The sequence below is a fragment of the Pan troglodytes genome, chromosome 19 (assembly GCF_028858775.2).
Source record: "Pan troglodytes isolate AG18354 chromosome 19, NHGRI_mPanTro3-v2.0_pri, whole genome shotgun sequence".
NCBI lineage: Eukaryota > Metazoa > Chordata > Mammalia > Primates > Hominidae > Pan > Pan troglodytes.
The window spans coordinates 49,549,154-49,572,333 of record NC_072417.2 but is presented as its reverse complement, the minus strand read 5'-3'; the positions used below and the strand labels follow the sequence as shown (position 1 = coordinate 49,572,333).

The 23,180-nt window shown below is 42.4% G+C and overlaps 1 protein-coding gene across 6 annotated transcripts in view; it reads right to left on the bottom strand.

The window, feature by feature from the left end:
* The window catches only part of LOC129137687 (ribosomal protein S6 kinase beta-1-like), a 107,454-nt gene that overhangs the window by 41,053 nt on the left and 43,221 nt on the right, over positions 1–23,180 (bottom strand). For 3 of the 6 annotated variants that reach the window (XM_063798892.1, XM_063798889.1, XM_063798891.1), the window contains exons 1-2: positions 21,002–21,081; positions 17,838–17,940 (exon numbers count right to left, since the gene is read on the bottom strand). In XM_063798892.1, coding sequence (XP_063654962.1) covers positions 17,838–17,840 — 3 coding nt within the window. In that variant the 5' untranslated portion in view covers positions 17,841–17,940; positions 21,002–21,081. Of the gene's footprint in view, positions 1–17,837; positions 17,941–21,001; positions 21,185–23,180 lie in introns of those variants that run through there. The other 3 variants (XM_063798893.1, XM_063798894.1, XM_063798890.1) reach the window with 3 other exon arrangements.

Sequence of the window (23,180 nt, the reverse complement as noted above, 5' to 3'; positions counted from 1 at the left end):
TGTCTCCTTGGGCTCTGGGAGATATTTTCTTTTAGCAGTATTTTACGGAGATATCGTCTAGGTAGAGTAAAATGTACAGATCCTGGTTTTCTGTTTGAGTTTTGTTTTGTTTTGTTTTGAGACAGGGTCTTGCTCTGTCACTCAACCTGCAGTGCAGTGGTGTGATCATAGCTCACTGTGGCCTCAGCCTCCCAGGCTCAAGCAATCCTCCTGCCTCAGCCTCCCTGTAGCTGGGACTACAGGCATGCACCACCATGCCTCACTAATTTTTTTGATTTTTAGTACACAGAAGGTCTTGCTATGTTGCCCAGGCTGGTCTCAAACTCCTGGACTCAAGCAATCCTCCTGCCTCAGTCTCCCAAAGTGCTGAATTAGAGGTGTCAGCTGCTGCACCCAGCCTCAGCCTGTTGTTAATGGATGTAAACACCTGTGGGACCACCACCCAGAACCAGATCCAGAACATTTCCAGCCTCTCGAAGACTCCTTCGTGCCCCTCCCAGTCAGTGACTCCCCAGGGTAACGCCACTCTGGCCTGTTGTTCAACTTGACTCGAATGGAATTCTCACAGCATGTGTCTGTTTGGATCTGGCTTCTTCCGCTCCGTTGCAAGGCTCATTGACGTTTCCTGTGGCCTAGCTCCTTTTTATTGCTGAGGGCCACCCTGTAGTGTGAAAACAATTCATTTCTCCCTTCTTCTGTTGGTGACCAGTTGCATTGTTACCAGCTTGGGGCTACGATGAGTAAAGCTTTTAAAAACAGACAAATATGTTTTCCTTTCTCTTGGGTAATTTTTTAGAAGTAGAAAAGCCAGAACATAAAAGTAGATATTTGACTGTATTACAACTCACCAAGCAGTTTTTCTTTCTTTTTTTTTTTTTTTTAATTTTTTGAGACAGAGTCTTGCTCTATTACCTAGGCTGGAGCTCAGTGGCGTGATGAGGGTTCACTGCAGCCTCGGCCTCCTGGGCTCAAGTGAGCCTCCCACCTCAGCCTCCCACATAGCTGGGACCACAGGTGTGCACCATCACACCTGGCTAATTTGCCTTTTAAATTATATGTAGAGACAGGGTCTTCCTATCTTGGCCAGGCTGGTCTCAACCTCCTGGACTCAAGTGATCCTCCCGCTTCAGCCTCCCAAAGGGTTGGGATTACAGGCATGAGCCACCACGCCCTGCCCATTTTTCTAAGTTGGATTATTTTACACTCAAGTCTGCTATGAATGATAGTTCCAGTTGTTCCATATCCCAATCAATTGGTGATTGCCTACAAATGACGTGACGTGATGAAAATATTCCTGGTGTTCGAGAGGATTGCAAAGAATTTCCCTTCCTTTCTCTCCTTTCTGCTCCCCCTGTACTGTCTACTCCTTAACTTGGTCAGATTCTACTTGATCCAGAACATAATGGGATGGAGAGTGCAGATGACACACACGGCCTCAGTCTATGGGAGCATCTCAAAGGAATTCATCTGCAAATTCTAGTGCATCTAGGCAGAGCACAGGAAGGAAGAGAGGTGCAGACTCACGTATGGCCCTGGGGCACCTGCCATCCCCTCGAGCCTGTATGGTCCTTACCCGCCCATCCCCAGCTTGAGTTCTGGGCCTTCTCGCCAGCACATCGTTGGGACCTGGTCAACTTCAGGTAAGTTTATTTCATGGCTCCCTCTCCCTTCTGCAGCCTATCCTGTTATTCTCTGTTTCAGCCAATTATTTCCCCTAACTAGGTGCTGAAGCCAATTAAAGGCAGTTCATGCCATATGTTCCTTCTCACTCCCATGTCGCTTGAAATGTTCTATTATGTCCAAGACTTCTCTCCCCATCCTAAAGCTCAGAAAATAAGGATGGAGAAGAGAAAAAAAAGAGATTCACTGAGAAGGAGGATCAGAAGCTCCTGGGCACCCCATACTCTAGAATAAAAATCTTCATTATAGTGTTTTTCATGCAAAATATTCCCTTCTACATAATTATGTTTTTACATGAAGAATAGAAATTTAAAGAGGAGAAATACTTTTTGAAGAGTCTGAGAATCTTCATATAGCTCAGGCTGCTGCGAATTAGCTGTGTGACCTGGGGCATCTCCCTTAGACTCTGAGCCTCAGCTTCTCTATATGTAAAATGGGTTGAAGCCGCCCTTCCCCACAAGCACCCTGTGCACAGGCAATGCCCAGCCCCATTATTTTCTGGAACCCGTGGCCAAGCATGCTTAGGACACCCAGCCACATACTTCTGGGCAGTGTCATCTGGCAACTCACTGTCATGTCAGTGTGGTCAAGCATTGTAGACCTCTATAAACCAAATATGCTTCAGGCTCGGGTTGAGCACAGGAGAGGGAGGAGGGAAAGGTCACTGGGGCTGGGAGTGCCTACTTCCCTCTATGAGTGTCACCCCAGTTCACCCAGCACCGTACCTTTCTCTCTCTGGACCCACTTCCTCTTGCTGCCGGCTCCTCCCCATTGAATAACAGCCAAGTTGCTTTGGTTTCTATTTCTTTGTTAAGTCATTCCTTCTGCAAAGGACTGCCTGGCAGGTGTGAAAGGCAGCGGTGGCCACAGAGGCGGTGGAGAGATGGCCTTCAGCGGTTCCCAGGCTCCCTATCTGAGCCCAGTGAGTTCCAGGGCCGTGGGCACAGTGCTGCCTCAGCCAGGGGGACACAGTTATGGGGCTCTGAGGGTGGCAGGAGATAGGGGTGGGAGCATCCCAAAGAGAACACAAGCAGGGAAGAAATGTCAGTAGGGGTCATCCTGGCACACCTGTGCCATGCTGAGCTCACTCATGCCTGGAGGGATGCTCCTCCCATGCGTCATGGGTTTGACAGTGTTGACTGAGCTGTCCTGTCCTGTCCTGTGCGCTCAGGGGAAGAGGTGTAGAGTGGGATGGTTTGTGTAAAGAGGAAGCAAGCATGCTTCTGGGACAGTAAGGATGCTACCTGGCATGGTAGTTAAGGGTGCGTACTGTGGAGTTGGCCTCCCTGGGTCCAGCTATTTACTGGCTGGTGGTCTCTGGGCCTCAGTTTCCATACGCTGGTGTGGATCCCTGAGCGGGCCGCATCTGTCCTTCTCTGTTCACCCTGCTTTCTCGCCACCCTCACCCTTGTAGGCTGCTGTCCGACCCCAACTCCTCCAACTCACAGTGCTCCAGATCTGCTCTGGGTCTTTGGAGTCCCTCTTGCTCCCAGGCACAGCCCTGACTTTTGAGTGCTCTCCTGGCGACAGTGGCCAGTGGTCTTGGCCCTTGCCCAATGCTCTTCCTCCATTCTACCCTAGAAAGCAGCCCTGGCAAGAGCACCTGGGCCCAGGCCCTGCCTCCAACTCTGATTTCTAACCTCAAAACACAGATGGAAACAGTAATATTAGTATTGTAAAATGTATACTTCAAGATTAAAAGGACTAACTAAAATTAAAGGTAAAAGCCACCACCAAGAAGATAGGGCTAGAAACCTTTATGTATGGTTCGACATAATCTCTTAGAAATCAAAGCTTTTTACACAAACCACAGTTAAGAGACTTCAACACATCTGACTCAGAATTCAGCAGATCAAGTGGCCACAAGGCATGAGAGACACTCGATCTACCACTGAGGCACAGGGGTCGATGACGGGCCTCAGACCACTCACACCTTGAGCCCTGAGAACAGGAGGAGGCCTAGCCTTACTTCTGTACAACTAACAGGTCCTTTCAGAAGACTTTCACCAAAACAAGGGTATCAGTCCCAGGGAAAACTTCAGTCTTCACTGTTAGAGAACACAAAAATTGTCTGGAACTTTTAAATGAGAAGTTTCCCAACTTCCAACCAATTTTTTTTTTTTAAAGCTTCAAGTTTTCGTTTGTCAGATTGGAGAGTCAGAGTCTTATACCCAGAGTATAAAACATCTTTGGCTGGGTGTGGTGGATCACGCCTGTAATCCCAGCACCTTGGGAGGCCGAGGCAGGCAGATCACAAGGTCAGGAGATCAAGACCATCCTGGCTAACATGCTGAAACCCTGTCTCTACTAAAAATACAAAAAATTAGCCGGGCATGGTGGCGGGCGCCTGTAGTCCCTGCTACTCGGGAGGCTGAGGCAGGAGAATGGTGTGAACCCAGGAGGCGGAGCTTGCAGTGAGGGGAGATCGTGCCACTGGGCTCCAGCCTGGGCGACAGAGCGAGACTCCGTCTCAAAAAAAAAAAAAAAAAAAAAAAAAAAAAAAAAAAAAAAAAAAAAAAAAACTTTGGCTGAGAATTAATTCTGTCACCAACACTACTAGAGAAGGCAGTAAAATAAATATCTATTACTTTTTCTTTTTTTTTTTTTTTTTAAAAAGTCAGGGACTCACTCTGTTGCCCACACTGGAGTGCAGTGGCATGATCACAGCTCACTGCAACCTTGAACTCCTGGGCTCAAGCAATCCTCCCACCGCAGCCTCACAAGTACCTGAGACTACAGGCATGTGCCACTATGCCAAGCTATTTTTCTAAAACGTTTTTGTAAGAGGAGGTCTTGCTATGTTGACCTGATTGGTCTCAAACTCCTGGCCTCAAGCGATTCTCCCACCTTGGCCTCCTAAAGCCCTGAGATTATAGGTGTGAGCTACTGCACTTGGCCCTTATTGCATTTTTGACTACATAAAAAGATGATACAGGGTTTTAGAGCTCACTAACATCATAACTAAAAAAATCAGGCCTTATTAACACAAAACTTTATTTATACTTAAAGCAAGCAACCACAAGCCAAATGTCTCATCAATAAGAGTATAAAAAATAATATGCTTCATATTAAATATTAACCATAATCAAGTAGAGAGTTCCCACAACAGTAATACACCATAACCAAACTGGAATTTTGCCCCCAGATATGTAAGAATTTTTTCCTACTAGAAAATCTATTTATGTTATTAATTACATTAATAAGTTTAAAAAGAAACCATATGAATAGCTCATTAACTGCCAAAAAGGAATTTGCTATAATTCTTATCTATTTCTGGATTTAAAAAAACTCAGTAAATTCAAAACAGATGTAAGCTTCCCTTAATTGATAAACTATTCATCAGAAAACAATACAAAAATCTTAAAGTGAGATATTGTTATTAATGGAAAATAAAACAAGAATGTCCAGCATTAATAAGTATTAGTTGTTTCAGACTGTCATGAATGCAATAAACCCAAAAAAGTACAAGAGGTATAAATATTGGAAAGAAGAAATATAATTATTTGTAGTAATTTATCTGGAACACCAACAAGTATAATGAAATAATGAAAAATGCCAGGGCATAAAAATCATGACGACAATGCACATCACAGCACTGGCTGACACTCACAGGGCCCTGGCTGGGACCCAGGATGTTGTGCCGCACTCAGATCATGCTCTCATTTCTCTGCCCAGCAGCAACCTGTGGCAGAGGACCAGACCCACAGAGCCACAGAAGGGAACAACAAGTCCAGACACCACTCAGTTCCCATTCATACCTAGGCCTATCAGGTAGTTCAAGAGAGATGATGAAATAAGTGATGCTGAAATAAATGGCCATCCAGAACAAAGGAGTATGTGTATTTATATAATGTGTGTGTGTGTGTGTATGTGTGTGTGTGTGTGTGTGTGTATATATACACACACACACACACACATATAAAGGATATCTGGAACCTCTGTGACAGATATGGTTAATATCCTTCAGGAGAAACGAATAAAGCGCTCTGAGGCCTCCAGGCAGATAGCAATGAAACGCATGCACTCACAGTCTCATTCCATTGTGAAGCCCCACCAAACCACAGAAAGGCATTTCTTTTTTTCCCCCAAAAGCATTAACTGACAAGGAAAAAGAAAACAGCAAAGAAAATAAAACTTGGCAGCTGAAAAGTTGATGGACAAGAAATAACTAACATAACAGACCTAAGCAAACTAAATCCTAAGCCAGCAGTGGGGAAGGGCAAAGACCTGATTATGGTACAAAATCCCCCAAAGGCTCAGGAAATTTGTGGCAAGAGGTGCTTCAGGTCGGGGGATGAAGGTGGCTAAAAACAGGAGGACTGGGTTAGAGATGTGTTCACAGAGCAGCCAAAGCTCCAGACACTCTCTCTTCCCTGCACACCAGAGTATAAAATGAAGCCTCTGGACCGGGTGGATATTGAGCAGTTGAGGCACAAGTGATACACTGAAAACAAGGGAATTAAACGAATTTACAAGGTGAGGGCTGAGATAGTCATTCTCCACCCCCAGGCCTCTTCTCTGACTGATCCCATAATCCTGGCTGCCAAGTCTAAGCCCTCAAGCAGGAGACTGGAAGGCCCTTCTCTGGGGAATGGATGAGCCCAAGAGGAAGGACCTAAAGACACTGACATCAGGAGTTTGTCATGGACATGCCACGGGAACAGCTCTCTACTATGAAGACCATAGTTGCAGGCTGCATACACAGGCCCAGGCAGGGGTCAGCTTTGCAGAGCCTCCACCTAAACATGAGCAGTCAAACCTCAAGCATAAAGATAGAGAATAAAGATACCAGTGGAACAAAGGGACTGTAGGAAACAACCCAGGTAGGGAGATTTGGTGATAGAATCAACCTACAATCTTCAGCGAAATTCATATGTGACATTACATCTAGGAAACAAGAACAGGATGCTAAAAAAAATTTAGGGAACAAAAAAATCCTAGAAGTTAAATATATGATAGCAAACATATATGATGGAATTTTATTCAGCCTTAAAAAGAAATGAAATTCTGACATGCTATAATGTGGATGAACATTGAGGTCATTATGCTAAGTGAAATAAGCCAGACAAAAAGGACAAATACTATATGATTTCACTTATATGAGGTACCTAGAGTAGTCAAATTCATAGTGATACAAAGTAGAATGGTGGCTGGGGGACAAGGGGAATGGCAGGTCAGTATTTAATGGGTAAGAGTTTCAGTTTTGCAAAATGAAAAAGTTCTGGAGATTGGTTACACAACAATGTGAATACACTCAACAATACTGAACTGTACACTTAAAAATGGTTCAGATGGTAAATTTTATGTTATACATATTTTGCCACAATTAAAGTAAGAAAATTGAAGTGATGCAAAAACAAAAAAAAGATAGCAGAAATGAAGCATTTAATAGAATTTGGAAGATTAAACTTAGGGAAGCCTCAAGTTTAATCCCAGAAAACAAAACTATAAGGCAAAGAGATAGAAAACAGGAGAAAAAAATATGATAATTAGGGGACCAGGGTAAAGGGAGTTCCAGAAAAAAACAGAGTAGAAGAAATTACCAATGAAATAATTCCAGAAAATAAAGACATGAATTACTGTATTGAAAGGGTGCAGTGAGTGACTAACATGACAAAAAAAAAAAAAAAAAAGAAAGAAAGAAAGAAAAAAAAGACCTTAAGCTATACAGCAAGGCAAACCACACTGAAAGTTTAGAATCCTGGCAAACAGCCTGAACCTCCTGTGAGCTTTTGGAGAGAAAAAAGTCACAAAGGACTGGAATTATTTTCTTCTTGCTGCAACACTGGCAAATAGAAGACAATGGAACAATTCCCACAAAGTTATAAAGGGAAATAGTTGCTGACCTAAAATGTTATACCCAAGGAAACCATCAAGCATTAGGGTAAAACAAAGATGCAAGGCCATAAAATTTTACCTTCTATGAACCCATTCTCAGGGAGATACTGGAGGAAAAAAAAAGAAAAAGAAAAAGAATAGGATGTAGGACACAGAAGATCAAAAAAGAGAGAGGCAAAGAACTAACAGGTAATCTGTGCACCAGGCACAGAGGGCAGCCATGATGGAGGAGGTCAGAGGCTCCAGAGAGATCTCAAGATGACACTGCTGTGATCCCTGACCCCTGTGATGTGTGGGGATATCTCACAAAGAGTTGGGGTTGGAATTAGTGACATTTACATAGAAAACTAAGTAAACAGGCTGGGTGTGGTGGCTCACGCCTGTAATTCCAGCACTTTGGGAGGCCAAGGCGGGTGGATTACCTGACGTCAGAAGTTCGAGACCATCCTGGCCAACATGGTGAAACTCCGTCTACTAAAAATACAAAAATTAGCTGGGTGTGGTGGCATGTGCCTGTAATCCCAGCTACTTGGGAGGCTGAGGCAGGAGAATCACTTGAACCCAGGAGTAGGAGGATGCAGTGAACCGAGATCGTGCCATAGCACTCCAGCCTGGCTACAGAGTGAGACTCCGTCTCAAAAAAAAGCAAAAGAAAACTAAGTAAACACACAAAAATAATTTTAGGTGGAGGGTGAATAAAAGGTTGTGTAAAAGAAAAAGCAGCAGCAGTGTATACTACTACATGGCTAATCTATGAATGACACTCACAGTATCTTAATGTGAACTCCAGGTACACAAAACCACAATGAGAGAATGCAAAGACAGGAAGCACGGAGGCTGGGGGCTGAAAAGAAATCCTCATCTTTCACAGTAGGAGATCAAAATATAACATCTAAAATGAAAAACTAGAAACAGCAGTGATAAGCATGCTATTTAGCAATGTAGAGGTAAATGCCAAAAAATCAGCAAGGTGACTTGAAAACGCTTGACTCTGGGGAGCAGGAAGCAGAGCTCTCAGGCCAGGCTGACTGCTTTGCTCATCAGGATCTCTGCAGACTTGATTATGGGAACACAGAGCTTTCTTAGAAATAAAAAACAACACAAAACAAAAAACTGTTGCAAATTTTGAGGAAAAAAGAAGAACATGCAAACAGAAAAGCAAGCAAAGCAACTGTACTAGTAATTCACAGAAGAAAGATGTAAATGACTAACAAACTGATAAAAAGTGCTTCACTTTCATCTACAATGAAGAATTAAAAGGAATGCCATTTTCTCCTCTTAGGCTGAACAAGATCAAACATGTATCCAGTATTGGGAATGTGTATAATCTTGCACATTGCGTAGAGAAGTGTAAACTAAATAGCCTTACAGGAGAGCAATTTGAGAATATATATTAAAACGGAAAGTATAACACAACCTTTTGCAAAGCAAATTTACTTCTAGGAACTTATTTCACAAAAATTTAGCAGTATTTCACAACTATTTAGCACAAGCATAAAAAGGCACGATAAGTGATATTCATCATTATGGCCATTTTTTATCCCCAGAGATGGTGTCTCTCTTTGTTGCTCAGACTGGAGTAGGGTAGCACGATCATAGTTCACTGCAGCCTTGAACTCTTGGGCTCAAGTCATTCTCCATCTTTAGCCTCTTAAGTAGCTGGTACTACAGGTTCATGCCACCACACCTGGTTATTATTTATTTATTTTTTTGGTAGACACAGGGTCTCATGATGTTGCCTAGGCTGGTTTCAAACTCCTGGCCTTAAGTAATCCTCCCACCTTGGCCTCCTAATGTGCTGAGATTACAGGAGTGAGCCACTGTGCCCAGCCACGACACTTTTAAAAAATAGGGTAAAATACATCTATTTTAATTTTATTTTATTAAAAAAAATTAATCCCCCTCCCTACCTTTCCCTTATGAGTCTCTAAAGTCTACCATACCACTCTGTATGCCTTTGCATACCCATAGTTTAGCTCCCACTCATGAGTGAGAACGTACGATTTTCGATTTTCCACTCCTGTGTTATTTCATTTAGAATAATGGCCTCCAGCTCCATCCAAGTTGTTGCACAAGACATTATTTCACTCCTTTTTATGGTTAAGTAGTATTCCATGGTGTGTGTGTGTATGTGTGTGTGTGTGTGTGTGTATATATATATATACATAGTCACATTTTCTTTATCCACTCATTAGTCAATGGGCACTTAGGTTGGTTACACATCTTTGCAACTGTGAATGTGCTGCTATAAACATGCATGTGTGTCTTTTCCATATAATAACTTCTTTTCCTTTGGGTAGACACCCAGTAGTGGGATTGTTGAATTAAATGGTAGATCTATTTCTAGTTCTTTAAGGAATATCCATACTATTTTCCAAAGAGGTTGTATTAATTTACATTACCACCAGTAGTGTATAAGCGTTCCCTTTTCCCTACATCCACGCCAACATTTATTGTTTCTTGACTTTTTAATAATGGCCATTCCTGCAGGAGTAAGGTGGTCTCTCATTGTGGTTTTATTTTGCATTTCCCTAATGATTAGTGATGTTGAGTATTTTTTTCACGTTTCTTGGCCATTTGTATATCTTCTTTTGAGAAATGTCTATTCATGTCCTTTGCCCACTTTCTGATAGGATTACTTGTTTTTTACTTGCTGATTTGTTTGAGTTCCTTGTAGATTCTGGATACTAGTCCTTTGTTGGACTGTAGTTTGCAAATATTTTCTCCCATTCTGTGGGTTGTCTGTTTACTCTGATTATTATTTCTTTTGCTGTAAAGAGCTTTTTAGTTTAATTAGGTCCCATTTACTTATTTTTGTTTTTGTTGCATTTGCTTTTGGGGTCTTAGTCATGGATTCTTCACCTAGGCTGAAGTCCAGAAGAGTTTTCCAAATTGTCTTCTAAAATTTTTATGGTTTCAAGTCTTATATTTAAGTGTTTGATACATCTTGAGTTGATTTTTTGTATAAGGTGATAGATACACAAGTCAATAAATGTGACATCACATAAACAGAATTAAAAACAAAAACCATATGATCATCTCAATAGATGTGGAAATAGCATTCGACAAAGTTCAGCATCTCTTTATGATAAAAGCTCTTAACAACTAGGCATAAAAGAACTTGCCTCAAAATAATATATATGTGGATATATGACAAACCCACAACCAGCGTAATACTAAATGGGGAAAAGTTGAACACATTCCCCATGAGAACAGGAACAAGACAAGGATGCCCACTTTCACCAATCCTATTCAACATAGTTCTCGAACTCCTAGCCAGAGCAATTAGGCAAGAGAAATAAATAAAGGGTATCCGGATTGGTAAAGAGGAAGTCATACTCTCTCTATTTGCAGATGATATGATCATATACCTAGAAAATCCTAAAGACTCTTCCATGAGACTCTTAGATTTCATAAACAAATACAGTCGAGTCTCAGGTTACAAAATCAATGTACACAAAGAAGTACCACTGCTATACACCAACAACGACGAAGCTGAGAATCAATCAAGAACTCAATCCCTTTTACAGCAGCTGCAAAACAAAAACAAAAACAAAAACCTAGGAATATACTTAACCAAGGAGGTGAAAGATCTGTACAAGAAGAACCACAAAACACTGCTGAAATTATAGATGACACAAACAAATGGAAACACATCCCATGCTCATAGAATCAACATTGTGAAAATGATCATACTGACCAAAGCAATCTACAATCTGCTGAATGAAATTCCCATCCAAATACCATCATTTTTCACAGAATTAGAAAAAACAATCCCAAAATTCATATGGAACCAAAAAAGAGCCTGAATAGCCAAAGCGATCCTAACCAAAGAGAACAAATCTGGAGGCATCATATTACTGGACTTCAAATTATACTAGTTACCAAAACGGCATGGTACTGGTATAAAAGACCAATGGAACCAAATTTGTATATTTAAACCAGTTTAAAGTGTATAGTTCAGTGGTCTTTAGTACATTCCCAATGTTGTGCGACCATCACTAGTCCAGAACATTTTCATCACACAATAGAAAACTGTACCCACTAAGCAGCCACCCCACTCTCTATTCCCCTCTCCCCTCAGCCCCTGGCAAACACTCATCTGCTTTCTGTTTCTGTGGATTTGCCCATTCTGGATTTTTCTTATAAATGGACTCGAACAAGATGTAGCCTTTGCACCCAGCTCTTTCACCTGGCATCACGTCTTCAGCGAACATTCATACTGCAGCCTGTGTCAGTGCCTTACTCCTTTTTAAGGCTCAATAAGAAGCCCATGTTCAATGATCAGAGGGAGGACCTACAGGACGCAGCATGAAGTCATGGCCACAGCTATGCACAAATTTATTACAGTGAAAGGACACAAAGCCATATCCGGAAAGGGAAAAGGCGCAGGGCGTTAAGTCCAGAGGCATGGGCTTCCAAGAGTCCTCTCCAGCAGTCACGGGCACGTTTAATTCCCCCAAGGAATTAATTAATTAATTGAGGGAAGCTCATTAGGGACTCTGCATCTAGCGTTTTTATCAGGGGCTGGTCACATGGGCCCCTTCTGCCCAGCATATACCACATTCCAGACTCCTCACAGATAAGCCGCTGTTCAGCACAAACCACGTGTTTGCACAAACAGTTTCAGAACCGTGAGCCCCTCTCATCAGTTCTGGGAATGGTGTGAACCCTCCTGTAATCCTAGTTCTCAGACTCCAGCCAAGGGCCAGCCTTGCAAGCAGCCTTGCTAAGGAGAGCCGTCCCAGGCCTCCTGGGTTAACTATTTTCTGCACAGAGGCAAAAACATGCCTGCCAACAGCATCTGGGCTTTGTATTTTAAGGTGATCTTACTCAGTTTTATTTCCAAAATTCCCAAGGAAGAGGCTGATGGGCCCAGCTTAGACTTGTTGGGGCTACTTCTCTGGTGTTTGTGTACATTAAAGTGGGAGAACGCGTCCCTCCCCATCTGCTGTGCGAACAATCTGACAGGTCTCTACACTGTTTGATATTTTTGTTCAGAAAGCCATTTTTATTCCTCAAAGTTTCATACCTCTGGGAGTGCACACACCAGTAAGAGTGGGAGCAGGTGCCCCAAAGCACACTGGCTCATGACAGAAAACCAACCAGAAACATGGCCATCAGGAGAGGACTGTGTCTCCCACAACACGGGAAAGCCCTTCGTCTTTATTTTCAAACAAACTCCACTGTTAGGTTGTAGCACAATGCCTGTGCCACTTCAGAAGCCACTGTGTCAGAAACGGCACAGAAGCAGGGAGAGCAGGTAGAAAAGGCCTCAATAGAGTGGAAGCCCACAGTGCCACGCATCTGCTATTGGGGCTCTATCTTCACAACGAAGTCAGGGAAAGGACCACTCTGATGGCAATAAATAAGTCAAAGGATTTATGTTTTTTGAATTGTGCATGTAGCCCTCAAGAGACCTCTCTCAAAAAAGACAAGAAACAGAGCCCCAGGTGGGCTGATATTTCAGGGGTTGCTTGCTATTGGCTAAGCAGATTTTAGTGCTTGTCTGTGAGAACTCAGACACAGAAAAACAATTTGCCTGCAACGTGGGTGTTCTTTCCAGATTTAAAACAAGATTCAGTTTGGATAACACTCTGTCATCCAGGATGGAGTGCAGTAGCGCGATCTTGGCTCACTTTGCAACCTCTGCCTCCTGAGCTCAAGCTATCCTCCTGCCTCAGCCTTCCAAGTAGCTGGGACTACAGGTATGCGCCACCACAATCAGCTAACTTTTTTGGTATGCCCAGCCTGGTCTCGAGCTCCTGGGCTCAAGGGATCTGTCTGCCTTGGCCTCCCAAAGTGCTGGGATTACTGGTGTGAGCCACCCTGCCAGGCCCCAAATAGGATTTGAACTACAGGAGATACTTGCATGTATCTTCATCTAAGGAACATGTGTATTAGGTTGGTGCAAAAGTAATTGCAGTTAATGGGAAAAAACGCAATTACTTTACACCAACCTAATATATATCTTCATCTAAGTAAATTTTTTCTATAAAGGGTCAAATTGTAAATAATTTCAGTTTGGTAGGTCATCTAACTGAAAAATTTCTGTTGCAACTACTCAGCTCTGCAGTTGCAGCAAAAAACAGTTCCAGAGAATATGTAAATGAATGTGTGGAGCTGTGTGCTTACGCAACTTATTTACAAAAACATGTGGTGGGCTGGATTTGCCATTCATCTGACTCAGGAGTTAAATCTAGTTTAACAGTATCACTCACATCATTACTATTTCAAATTGCAAAAGCTTTCATGATATAAAATGATCACTTTTATTATCTTTATAAAATAAGAAGGGACCATGTCAAAATGAGAAAATTCTGAGTTATAACACAGTATATGCAATTCAGGCTAAGGGCATTTTTAGGTAAGCCACTTGGAAAAATGCCATTTTTCTGAAAAATGTTTTTATCACTCTTTTATGTGTGTATTTTAATTCAAAAAGTAACAGTTTAGGAAGAAATAACTGACTTGTGAATTGTCACAGGGCTGTGAAGTGGGATAGCAGCACTGTGGATTGTGCCCAGCTCAAGAGGCCCCTCAGGTCCATTCCTGACGCTGTCATCCCAGGAGAGCACCCTCCTCATGGGTTTTATTTCTCCCTTTTAAATCTTTTCTCCGAAAGCATCTGGTTTAATTATTAACCACAATACTTCTTCATGGCCTTTCCTTCAGATTTTCCACCTCCAAATTGTAGGTCATAATATAACCTTTGATACAAAGAATATGCTTGGATTATGAATGATAATAACAAAATAAATACTTGTGAATCCTGCCTCCCAAGTAAAAACTAGATTACTAATAACTTGCATCTATCTCTTCTACTTTATTGTTTTGCTTCAATTATTATTATTATTATTATTATTATTATGTGAGATGGAGTCTCGTTCTGTCACCCAGGCTACAGTGCAGTGGCGTGATTCTGGCTCACTGCCACCACTGCCTCCTGAGTTTGAGCAATTCTAGTGCCTCAGCCTCCCGAGTAGCTGGGATTACAGTTGTGCGTCACCACGCCTGGCTAATTTTTATATTTTTAGTAGAGACGGGTTTTCACCATGTTGGCCAGGCTGGTCTCGAACTCCTGACCTGAGGGGATCCACCCACCTCGGGCTCCCAAAGTGCTGGGACTGCAGGCATGAGCCACTGTGCCTGGCCTTCAATTATTTTTTAATATACAAAGTAATACATGTAAATTTTTTAAAATATAGTTTGATAATATTTATAATTTAAATGGCAGCTCCTACTCCACCCGATGTACTCCCTCCCAACATCTTCCTCATCCCTCTATTTAAGCCCTTCAAACTATATTTATTATTTTTAAATAAATAACTTATTGGTACATAAATCACACACCACAAAACATACCCTTTAAAAATGTGCTATTTGGTGGGGTTTTTTTGTATTTTTTTTTGAGATGGAGTCTCACTCTGTTGCCCAGGCTGGAGTGCAGTGGCATGATCTCAGCTCACTGCAACCTCCACCTCCTGGGTTCATGCCATTCTCCTGCCTCAGCCTCCCGAGCAGCTGGGACTACAGGTGCCCGCCACTACGCCCAGCTAATTTCTTTTTTTTTTTTGTATTTTTAGTAGAGACGGGGTTTCACCGTGTTAGCCAGGATGGTCTCGATCTCCTGACCTTGTTATCCGCCCGCCTTGGCCTCCCAAAGTGCTGGGATTACAGGCGTGAGCCACCACACCAGGCCATGAATAAACAATTTCTCATACAGAATACAAAAAGCACTAACCATTAGAGGAAAGACTGATAAATTAGACTTAATTAAAATTAAGAACTTTGTTCATCAAAAGAAGAAAATTTAAGGCACACTGGAAGAAGGTATTTGCCATATATGTATTTGACAAAGGACTTACATGGAGACTATATAAAGAATTCTTAAAAGCAATAAGGAAGAGAATGACATCTGATTCTTAAAATGGACAAAAGTTCATATGCTGTTTACAGAGCCAATACCCCCGCTCCCCACCACCAAACAAACAAAGTGGGCAAAAAACCTAAGCAGGTGCATCCCAAAAGGGACTATCCACATGGCCAATTTGCATATGAAAAGGTGCTCAATCTCCACTGCCAAAAGAAAAATGCAAATCAAAACCACAATGAGACACTACTACACATTACCCACATGACCTCCAGTAAAAAGACTGATGCTACCAAGTGTTGATGAAAATGCACAGAAATTGACCTCTCATAAATTGCTGAAAAGACATAAATTATACAAATATTTCAGGCATCTGTTTGGTACTATCCTAGAATGTATGCATACCCTAAGGCCCAGGAATTCCATTCTGAAGGATGTAACCAACAGGAACAAGCACATATGTGTTTCAAGAGACATCGACAAGAACATAACAGCGCTATTCACCTTGGCCCCAAACTGGACTTGACTCAACGATCTATCAATAATAGAATGGGTAACTAAATAATGCTATAATCCTACAATGGGTTACTAAATGGTGAAGAAAATGAACAAATTACAGTATAGGTGACAACATGAATAAATCTCACTGATTCAATACTGTGTAAAAAAAGCTCCCCTCCCTCTGTCTCTGTACAGGGGAGCCTCCATTTTCTGCCTTCTCCCATCCTTCTTGCCCATTAAACTTTCCGCTCCCTAAAACCAAAAAAATTAAAAAGACAGATGCAAAATTACATAGTTTTTAAAATTCCATCTATAATAAAATTCAAATGCAAGCAATACTAACATAATATTCAGGGCTGCATACCTTTGTGAAAATCCATAAGGAGAATAATTGAGGACAATGGTTATCTTAGGGAGTAGTGAGAGGTTACGATGGGAAAGTTGTAGGAAAGGTCTGTGGGAGCTGGCGATGCTCTTCTTCTGGATGCGAGTGGTGACTGTGTGACTTTTCACTTCCTCATAGTTCAAGAGACTACCATTTGAGGCCAGGAGTGGTGGCTCATGCCTGTAATCCCAGGACTTTGGGAGGCTGAGGTAGGCGGATTACCTGAGGACAGGAGTTTGAGACCAGCCTGGCCAACACGGTGAAACCCCATCTCTAGTAACAATACAAAAATTAACCAGGTGTGGTGGCTCACGACTGTAATCCCAGCTACTCCGGAGGTTGAGGCAGGAGAATTGCTTGAACCCGGGAGGCAGAGGTTGCAGTGAGCCGAGATCACGCCACTGCATTCCAGCCTGGGCAACAGAATAAGACTCCGTCTCTTAAACAACAACAACAAAAAAAAAACTATAGTTTATATTTTGTGCATTTTTATCTTTGTGTATAGTGTTTCACACGCACAAAAAACTTAAACTTATACCAGGTATTAATTCCTTTTCTGAACAGAAAACAGATACTGTCCTAGTAAACAAAAACTCTTTAAACTAAATGCAAACAACTCTGAAAGCAACAGAAAGAAAATATTTGGAGAAGTTTTGGAGGCTCATTTATGGAGGGCCTTTATATGAATTAGGCAAAGCACTCTTCTTTGGGAGTGTAACTTAGCACAAGCTGTCTCCCTGGGTGGAGGCCCCGCTACAGCATTCTTTCATGCATTCCCACTGATCACAAACCCACACCACTGCCTCACTGACGCCATCCCCACTAACAGTCACGCAAAGAAAACAGCCACTCTATATTGTTCTTCGGTGCTCTCATAATGTTTAACCTTGCCTTTTACTTAAAGGATTACAGGAACTGGCCTTAGGAGATCCAAAATATCCAACCAAGATTGCAAGTATCCCACCTCAGGAAGGAATGCTAAACAACTGATTCATACAGCCTTGCTGCCACTAACCAGAGCACCAGATGGCCCATTACTCAAGACAACCATTGCCAGCAGATAAGCCGACCCATGTCCCCTCCCCCTCACGTTCTCTACCCTGCCCAGCCCGCATTCCCTACCTTGACATCAATTTCCGCACATTGCCTAATAAAAGAAATCCCTATCAGCTCATTTCAGGGAGTCAGCCAGAGAATCCTCCCTCTCCTGTGCTTCCTCCCTTGTGCCTGGGCATATGCTCCAATAAAGCCTTGCTAGGAAAACTCTTTTGGCCTGGTGAGAATTTCTATTGCATCAAGAGCCTAAGAACCCATGATCGGTAACACTTTGAGCAAAGGAAAAGGTCCCCCTTCCCTAGGGAGATGCAGGTCTGCATGCACCCATATGTTTGGTGGGTGGAGTGCAAACTGGCTTCCCGTTGCATATGCCTGTCTAGGGGAACAGAAAGATGATAATTACATGCATATTGGTCCACCAAGCACAGGCACACATAGAACATGTACTGGCACAGGCCCACTACTGCCCAGGGCTGGTGGAAGCTGGCTGACATTGTCCCTTACCATGTAACCTTCTGTCTTCTTCTGGTACCATTTCAGTACAGCATTGCACTTGAAACCGCCATATTCCCGGGCCAAGGCCACCAGAGGGTTTCTTCTTTCCACACTGGTTAGAGAGAAGAGCACATGGTAAGGAGAAGATGCTAATGTTTAGAATCCTCAAATTCACAAGAAATAAATACCTACTTTAGAAAAGCAAATGTCTGGTTTATTCAGCCAGAATCTGAAGAAACAACCACATTAGTTACATTAATAATGTATTTGATGTCTCACAGTGTGAAATAAACATGAAATTGTGCCTCCTGACTGTCATGAGTCTGGGGACAGTTTTGCTACATTTTGTTTTAAAGTCCATCTGTTGCTCATCCATCTAGTCTTTTATTTGTGTAAATATAATTCAGGCTAGAACTTTAATTCAATCTCATTTGAATTAAGGATATCTATACAAAAGCATTCTACAGGTTTCAAGACTACATCAGTATCTAAATAACATTTAAAAGGTAGAGACGGGCACAGCACAGTGGCTCACGCCTGTAATCCCAGCACTTTGGAAAGCTGAGGCAGGAGGATTACCTGAGCCCAGGAGCTTGAAACCAGCCTGGGAAACATAGTGAGACTTCAACTCTGAAATAAATAAATAAATAAATAAATAAATAAATAAATAAATAAGCTGGGCATGGTAGCGCACACCTGTAGTCCCAGCTATTCAGGAGGCTGAGGTGGGAGGACTGCTTGAGGCCAGGAGTTCAAGGATGTAGTGAATTATGATTATACCACTGCACTCCATCCTGGGCAACAGAGCGAGACCCCCATCTCTAAAAAATAAAAAAAAATTTTTCAAGGTATATTGGAAGGGCATATTAAAAATACCAGATATCCTGCCATTGCTTTATCTCAATGAGATAAATGTAAAATTGAAATAAATTGATTTTACTAATTTAACTTTTCACTATGAAAGATAAAATATCAGTAGCATATTAATATACCCATAGCCTTCCTGTATGCATTTCTGGTATAATGAAAAGGAGAATTTTAGAATAGCACTAATTCTGGTTTTTAAAACCTCTTTTGATTATTTAAATCTCGCGCACATAAACAGGACAATATGTAATATCTGGGGCTTTAAATTAAACCTCTAAAATATATGACTTCATCTATTTGGGTGCAAATATAGGCCAAATCCAAAGGTATAACAATAAGTCCTAGCTTATTCATTCAGACTTTCATAAATCCTTTGATAGTACCCTTATTAGTAATGATAATATGTATTAAAAAGCTACTACTAGCTACTTAGGAGGCTGACACAGGAGAACTGCTTGAACCTGAGGCAGAGGTTGCAGTGAGACTCTGTCTCCCAAAAAAAAAAAAAAAAAAGCTATTACTCCAAAAGTAGCCAATTTTGTATACTGATAAGTAAACAATACATTCATATTGTATATGAATGAGCATACTCATTCGTAAGTTTTACTGAGTGAAATGTTATGTGTGTTGCACAATGCAAGGGGCTGGGAGAGATACCAAAGGTAAGCTGAACATTTACTGTCCACTAAATTACAGCATAAATGGAGATTAAGGCATATATTGTGCAGAAGTTATCCACACCACAAAGCAGTACAGAAATTAAACACCTGAAATAGCGTAAGACACCAAAGTCAGAGAAGGGAGATGTTGGCCAGGCATGGAGGCTCACACCTGCAATCCCAGCGTTTTGGGAGGCTGAAGTGGGCAGATCAGGAGTTTGAGACCAGCCTAGCCAAAATGGTGAAATCCTGTCTCTACTAAAAAAAATACAAAAATTAGCTGGGTGTCATGGTGCATGCCTTTATAATCCCAGCTACTCAGGAGGCTGAGGCATGAGAATCACTTGGACCCAGGAGGCAGAGGCTGCAGTGAGCCCAGATGATGCCACTGTACTCCAGCCTTGGTGACAGAGTGAGGATCTGTCTCAAAAAAAAAAAAAAAAACAAAGAAAAGAAAAAGAAAAAGAAAAGGGAGAAGGGAGCTGTCAATGCTGCCAGGTGTTAGCTATAACTTCATGAAAGTTTTGACCTTTAAATAAAGAGAACAGTATTTAGAGTGTGAAAGGACAAAAGGAGGACAATTCAAGTTAGAACCTTATACACAAAGACTTACACTCAAATATGCTTGTGCAATATTGCTAAGGCACGGACTAAAACAGGTTCAGGTGGAGGGAGAGGCTGGGCCACTCTGGCAGGTGGGCAGGGGTGGTGCTAAGTAGTGGAGCATCTAGTAGATCAGGATGAGGAGTGCAGAGGACAGAGTCATGGGAAATTTCTGCAAGGTCTGCAGCAGGATGTGCTCAGTGCTTAGAAGATTAACCAACATGAAGAAGCAGGAAGACATGAGAGAGGAAAGAAACAGTTGACCAAGTTTGCTGTAACCTGGGTGACCAGGGGCACTGAAAAGGGAGGAGGTGACAGAGCTGTGGCAGCAAAGACCAGCTCTTAGTGACCACCCTGTTGGCCTTGCAGTCCTGCCCTCTGCCAAGCCCTCCTTCACATCCCTGCGAAAGTCCTCCTTAAACACTGATTTCAAAATGCCTCTCTAATCCTTACATGCCACTGTTTTCTCATGACTCCTCCTTAAAATATGGGTCCAATCTCACTGTACCATAACTCAAAAACAGGAAGAAAATCCCACAAACTTGGTGGCTCCTCAGTGCTTTATCAAAATAAAGCACAAACCTCTTCCTTAGCAATGAAGATTTGCAATATGGCTCCAACCTGCCTTCCAGCTGGAATGTCCTAGTCACCTATCCATCCACCCAACAAATACTAACAGAGAGCCTACCATGCATATATATGGCAGAGTCCCTGGCCTTAGGAAGCCCAGTCTAGTCCAGACACACATTACCACCCACATTCCCTGAACTTCTACTTCTCTCTACACTTCTTATGCCAACTAACAACTCTCAAGTACTTTGCCTATTTAGTATGGTTTTTTTACAGCTCTTAATTTCATCTTGCACACTACTTACTGTCCAGCATCCTCCTTTTAAACTCACTGAAGACGGGCACTGCATCTTAATTATTTTCATGCAGCAAATATTTGTCGAAGTCAATTGTCCAGGAGGACAAAACAGAAGGAACAATCAAAGCTGATCAGCCCTATGTTTTTCTGATTTCTTACTGTTTGAGACATGATACCTGAAACTGCTTCGTGGTTCCCTCTTTCTTGGGGCCACTTCCACTTTCCCTCTGGTGGAGGTGCTCAAGCAGTCTCATGTCCCCAAAGTCCAGAGAGTGGGGGTCTGCTGAGTGACTCCAGCAAGGAACTCTTGCAGAGGTGGGGGTCTGGCTTCAGTTCCTAGGTCCTTCCCTTTCGAAGATCTGTGGGAACGACCACATAATCACCTATTCCTGAAGAAGAGGCTCTTGATTGCCATCAAACATCATTCTCCAGTACAACACAGTTCTCATTTTATCCTCAAGTATAAACATATATATGCTTCTGATGTAATGAAAATGCAATAGGGACGTGGATTCTCCAGGCAGGACCACCACTTCCTTTATAGGATCTATATGCAAATCAACCCTTGTTCAAAAATTATTGTGAATTTCAAGACGATGTCATCAGAGCATTAAACCCAGCATGCACCTTTCTAAGGGCCTTATGAAATTGCCCTTACCTGGGGAAAGACATTACCTGCCCCCAGGTAATGTTTTAACTGACAGACATCAGAGAGAGAGAGAGAGACAGAGTGGCAGGAAAATGCCTCATGTGATGACCAGGTCACAGGCAGCGGCAGGCAGGAAGGAAACTGGGAACCAAGAAGAACTTTTTTACATGAGAAAGGCCATTCCAGCCACAGGGCCCGGTTCAATAAAAAAGCAGAAATCATTCTGTAGCAGATAAGAGCTGCAGACAAAACCCCTCAGACACTGAATTAAAGAAGGAAGGGGTTTATTCGTCTGGGAGCATCAGCAAGACTCCTGTCTCAAGAGCCGAGCTCCCCGAGTAAGCAATTCATGTCCCTTTTAAGGGCTCACAACTCTAAGGGGGTCCACGTGAGAGGGTCGTGATCGATTGAGCAAGCAGGGGGTACCTGACTGGGGGTTGCATACACCAGTAATTAGAACGGAACAGAACAGGAGAGGGATCTTCACAGTGCTTTTCTTATGCAAATAACCGATTAGGTCAGAGGTCGATCTTTTAACTACCAGGCCCAGAGTGTGGTGCCGGGCTGTCTGTGGATTTCATTTCTGCCTTTTAGTTTTTACTTCTTTCTTTGGAGGCAGAAATTGGGCATAAGACAATATGAGGGGTGGTCTCCTCCCTTAATTCTTTCAAGGCTCTTTCTGCTGTCATATTAGTCACAATCAAAACAGATAATGAAATAGACCGAATCCTCCAGATGGTATTTCTTTTTCTTTTTTAGATATGGAGTTTCGCTATGTTGCCTAGGCTGGATTTGGACTTAACCTCCTGGGCTCAAGTGATCCTCCCACCTCAGCCTTCTGAGTAGCTAGGACTATAGGAGCATGCCATGATACCTGGTCAGATGATATTTCGTAAAGGACCATAAAAATACAGAACAGGATAAACCTTTCAAGATTGTCTAGTTTATAGTTATAGGGGAAACTGGAGCTGAGAGAACTAAGTGCCTTGTTTAGAGCTACATAGCAAGCCAGAGACCAGGCCCACAGTTGCTGCCCACGACCCACAAACAGTCACGGAAGAAAACAATCCTTCTACAGCTTACAGCCACCAATTATGGGTACTAAAGTTGGGAGTGGGGCTAATTAGCTCTAAATTGCAGAGAAAAACAGTATTTACATCACTAAAGAGAACAACAAAAACAGCCCATTAATCCCTGTTTCTGCAGCTTCTGATGATCTCAATGTTGACAAGCAACTTCTGGGGATTGCTGGAAGCAAGCAATTGTCACTGTGATCCTTTATTACAGTAAATAGAATCATCCAAGCAGACAGGTGCCTGGAGGGGGCTAAGTGGGGAGTACTGTCAATGAGGTATTTACTTCAGGGCAATAGTTGTTGTGGTCTCAACTTTAGTATGCATCTTGGCAATTAAAAGATTGGTTTTTTTGGCCAAGCATGGTAGTTCACATCTCAGTGCTTTGGGAGGCTTAGGTGAGAGGACTGCTTGAGGCCAGGAGTTCAAGACCAGCCTGGGCAACAAAGCAAGACTCTATGTCTTTAAAAAAAATCAGCAACAAAGTTTGTGTCTCCCTAGCACAAGCACACTGAGAAGTGCAGCTGGCAGGAGATAAGACACTTATTCCTTGTGTCAGCTGCACTGCTGGATCTAACGTCCATGACACATCCATTATTCTGGGGTTGAAACTGCAGCAAGTCAAAAGTCTTT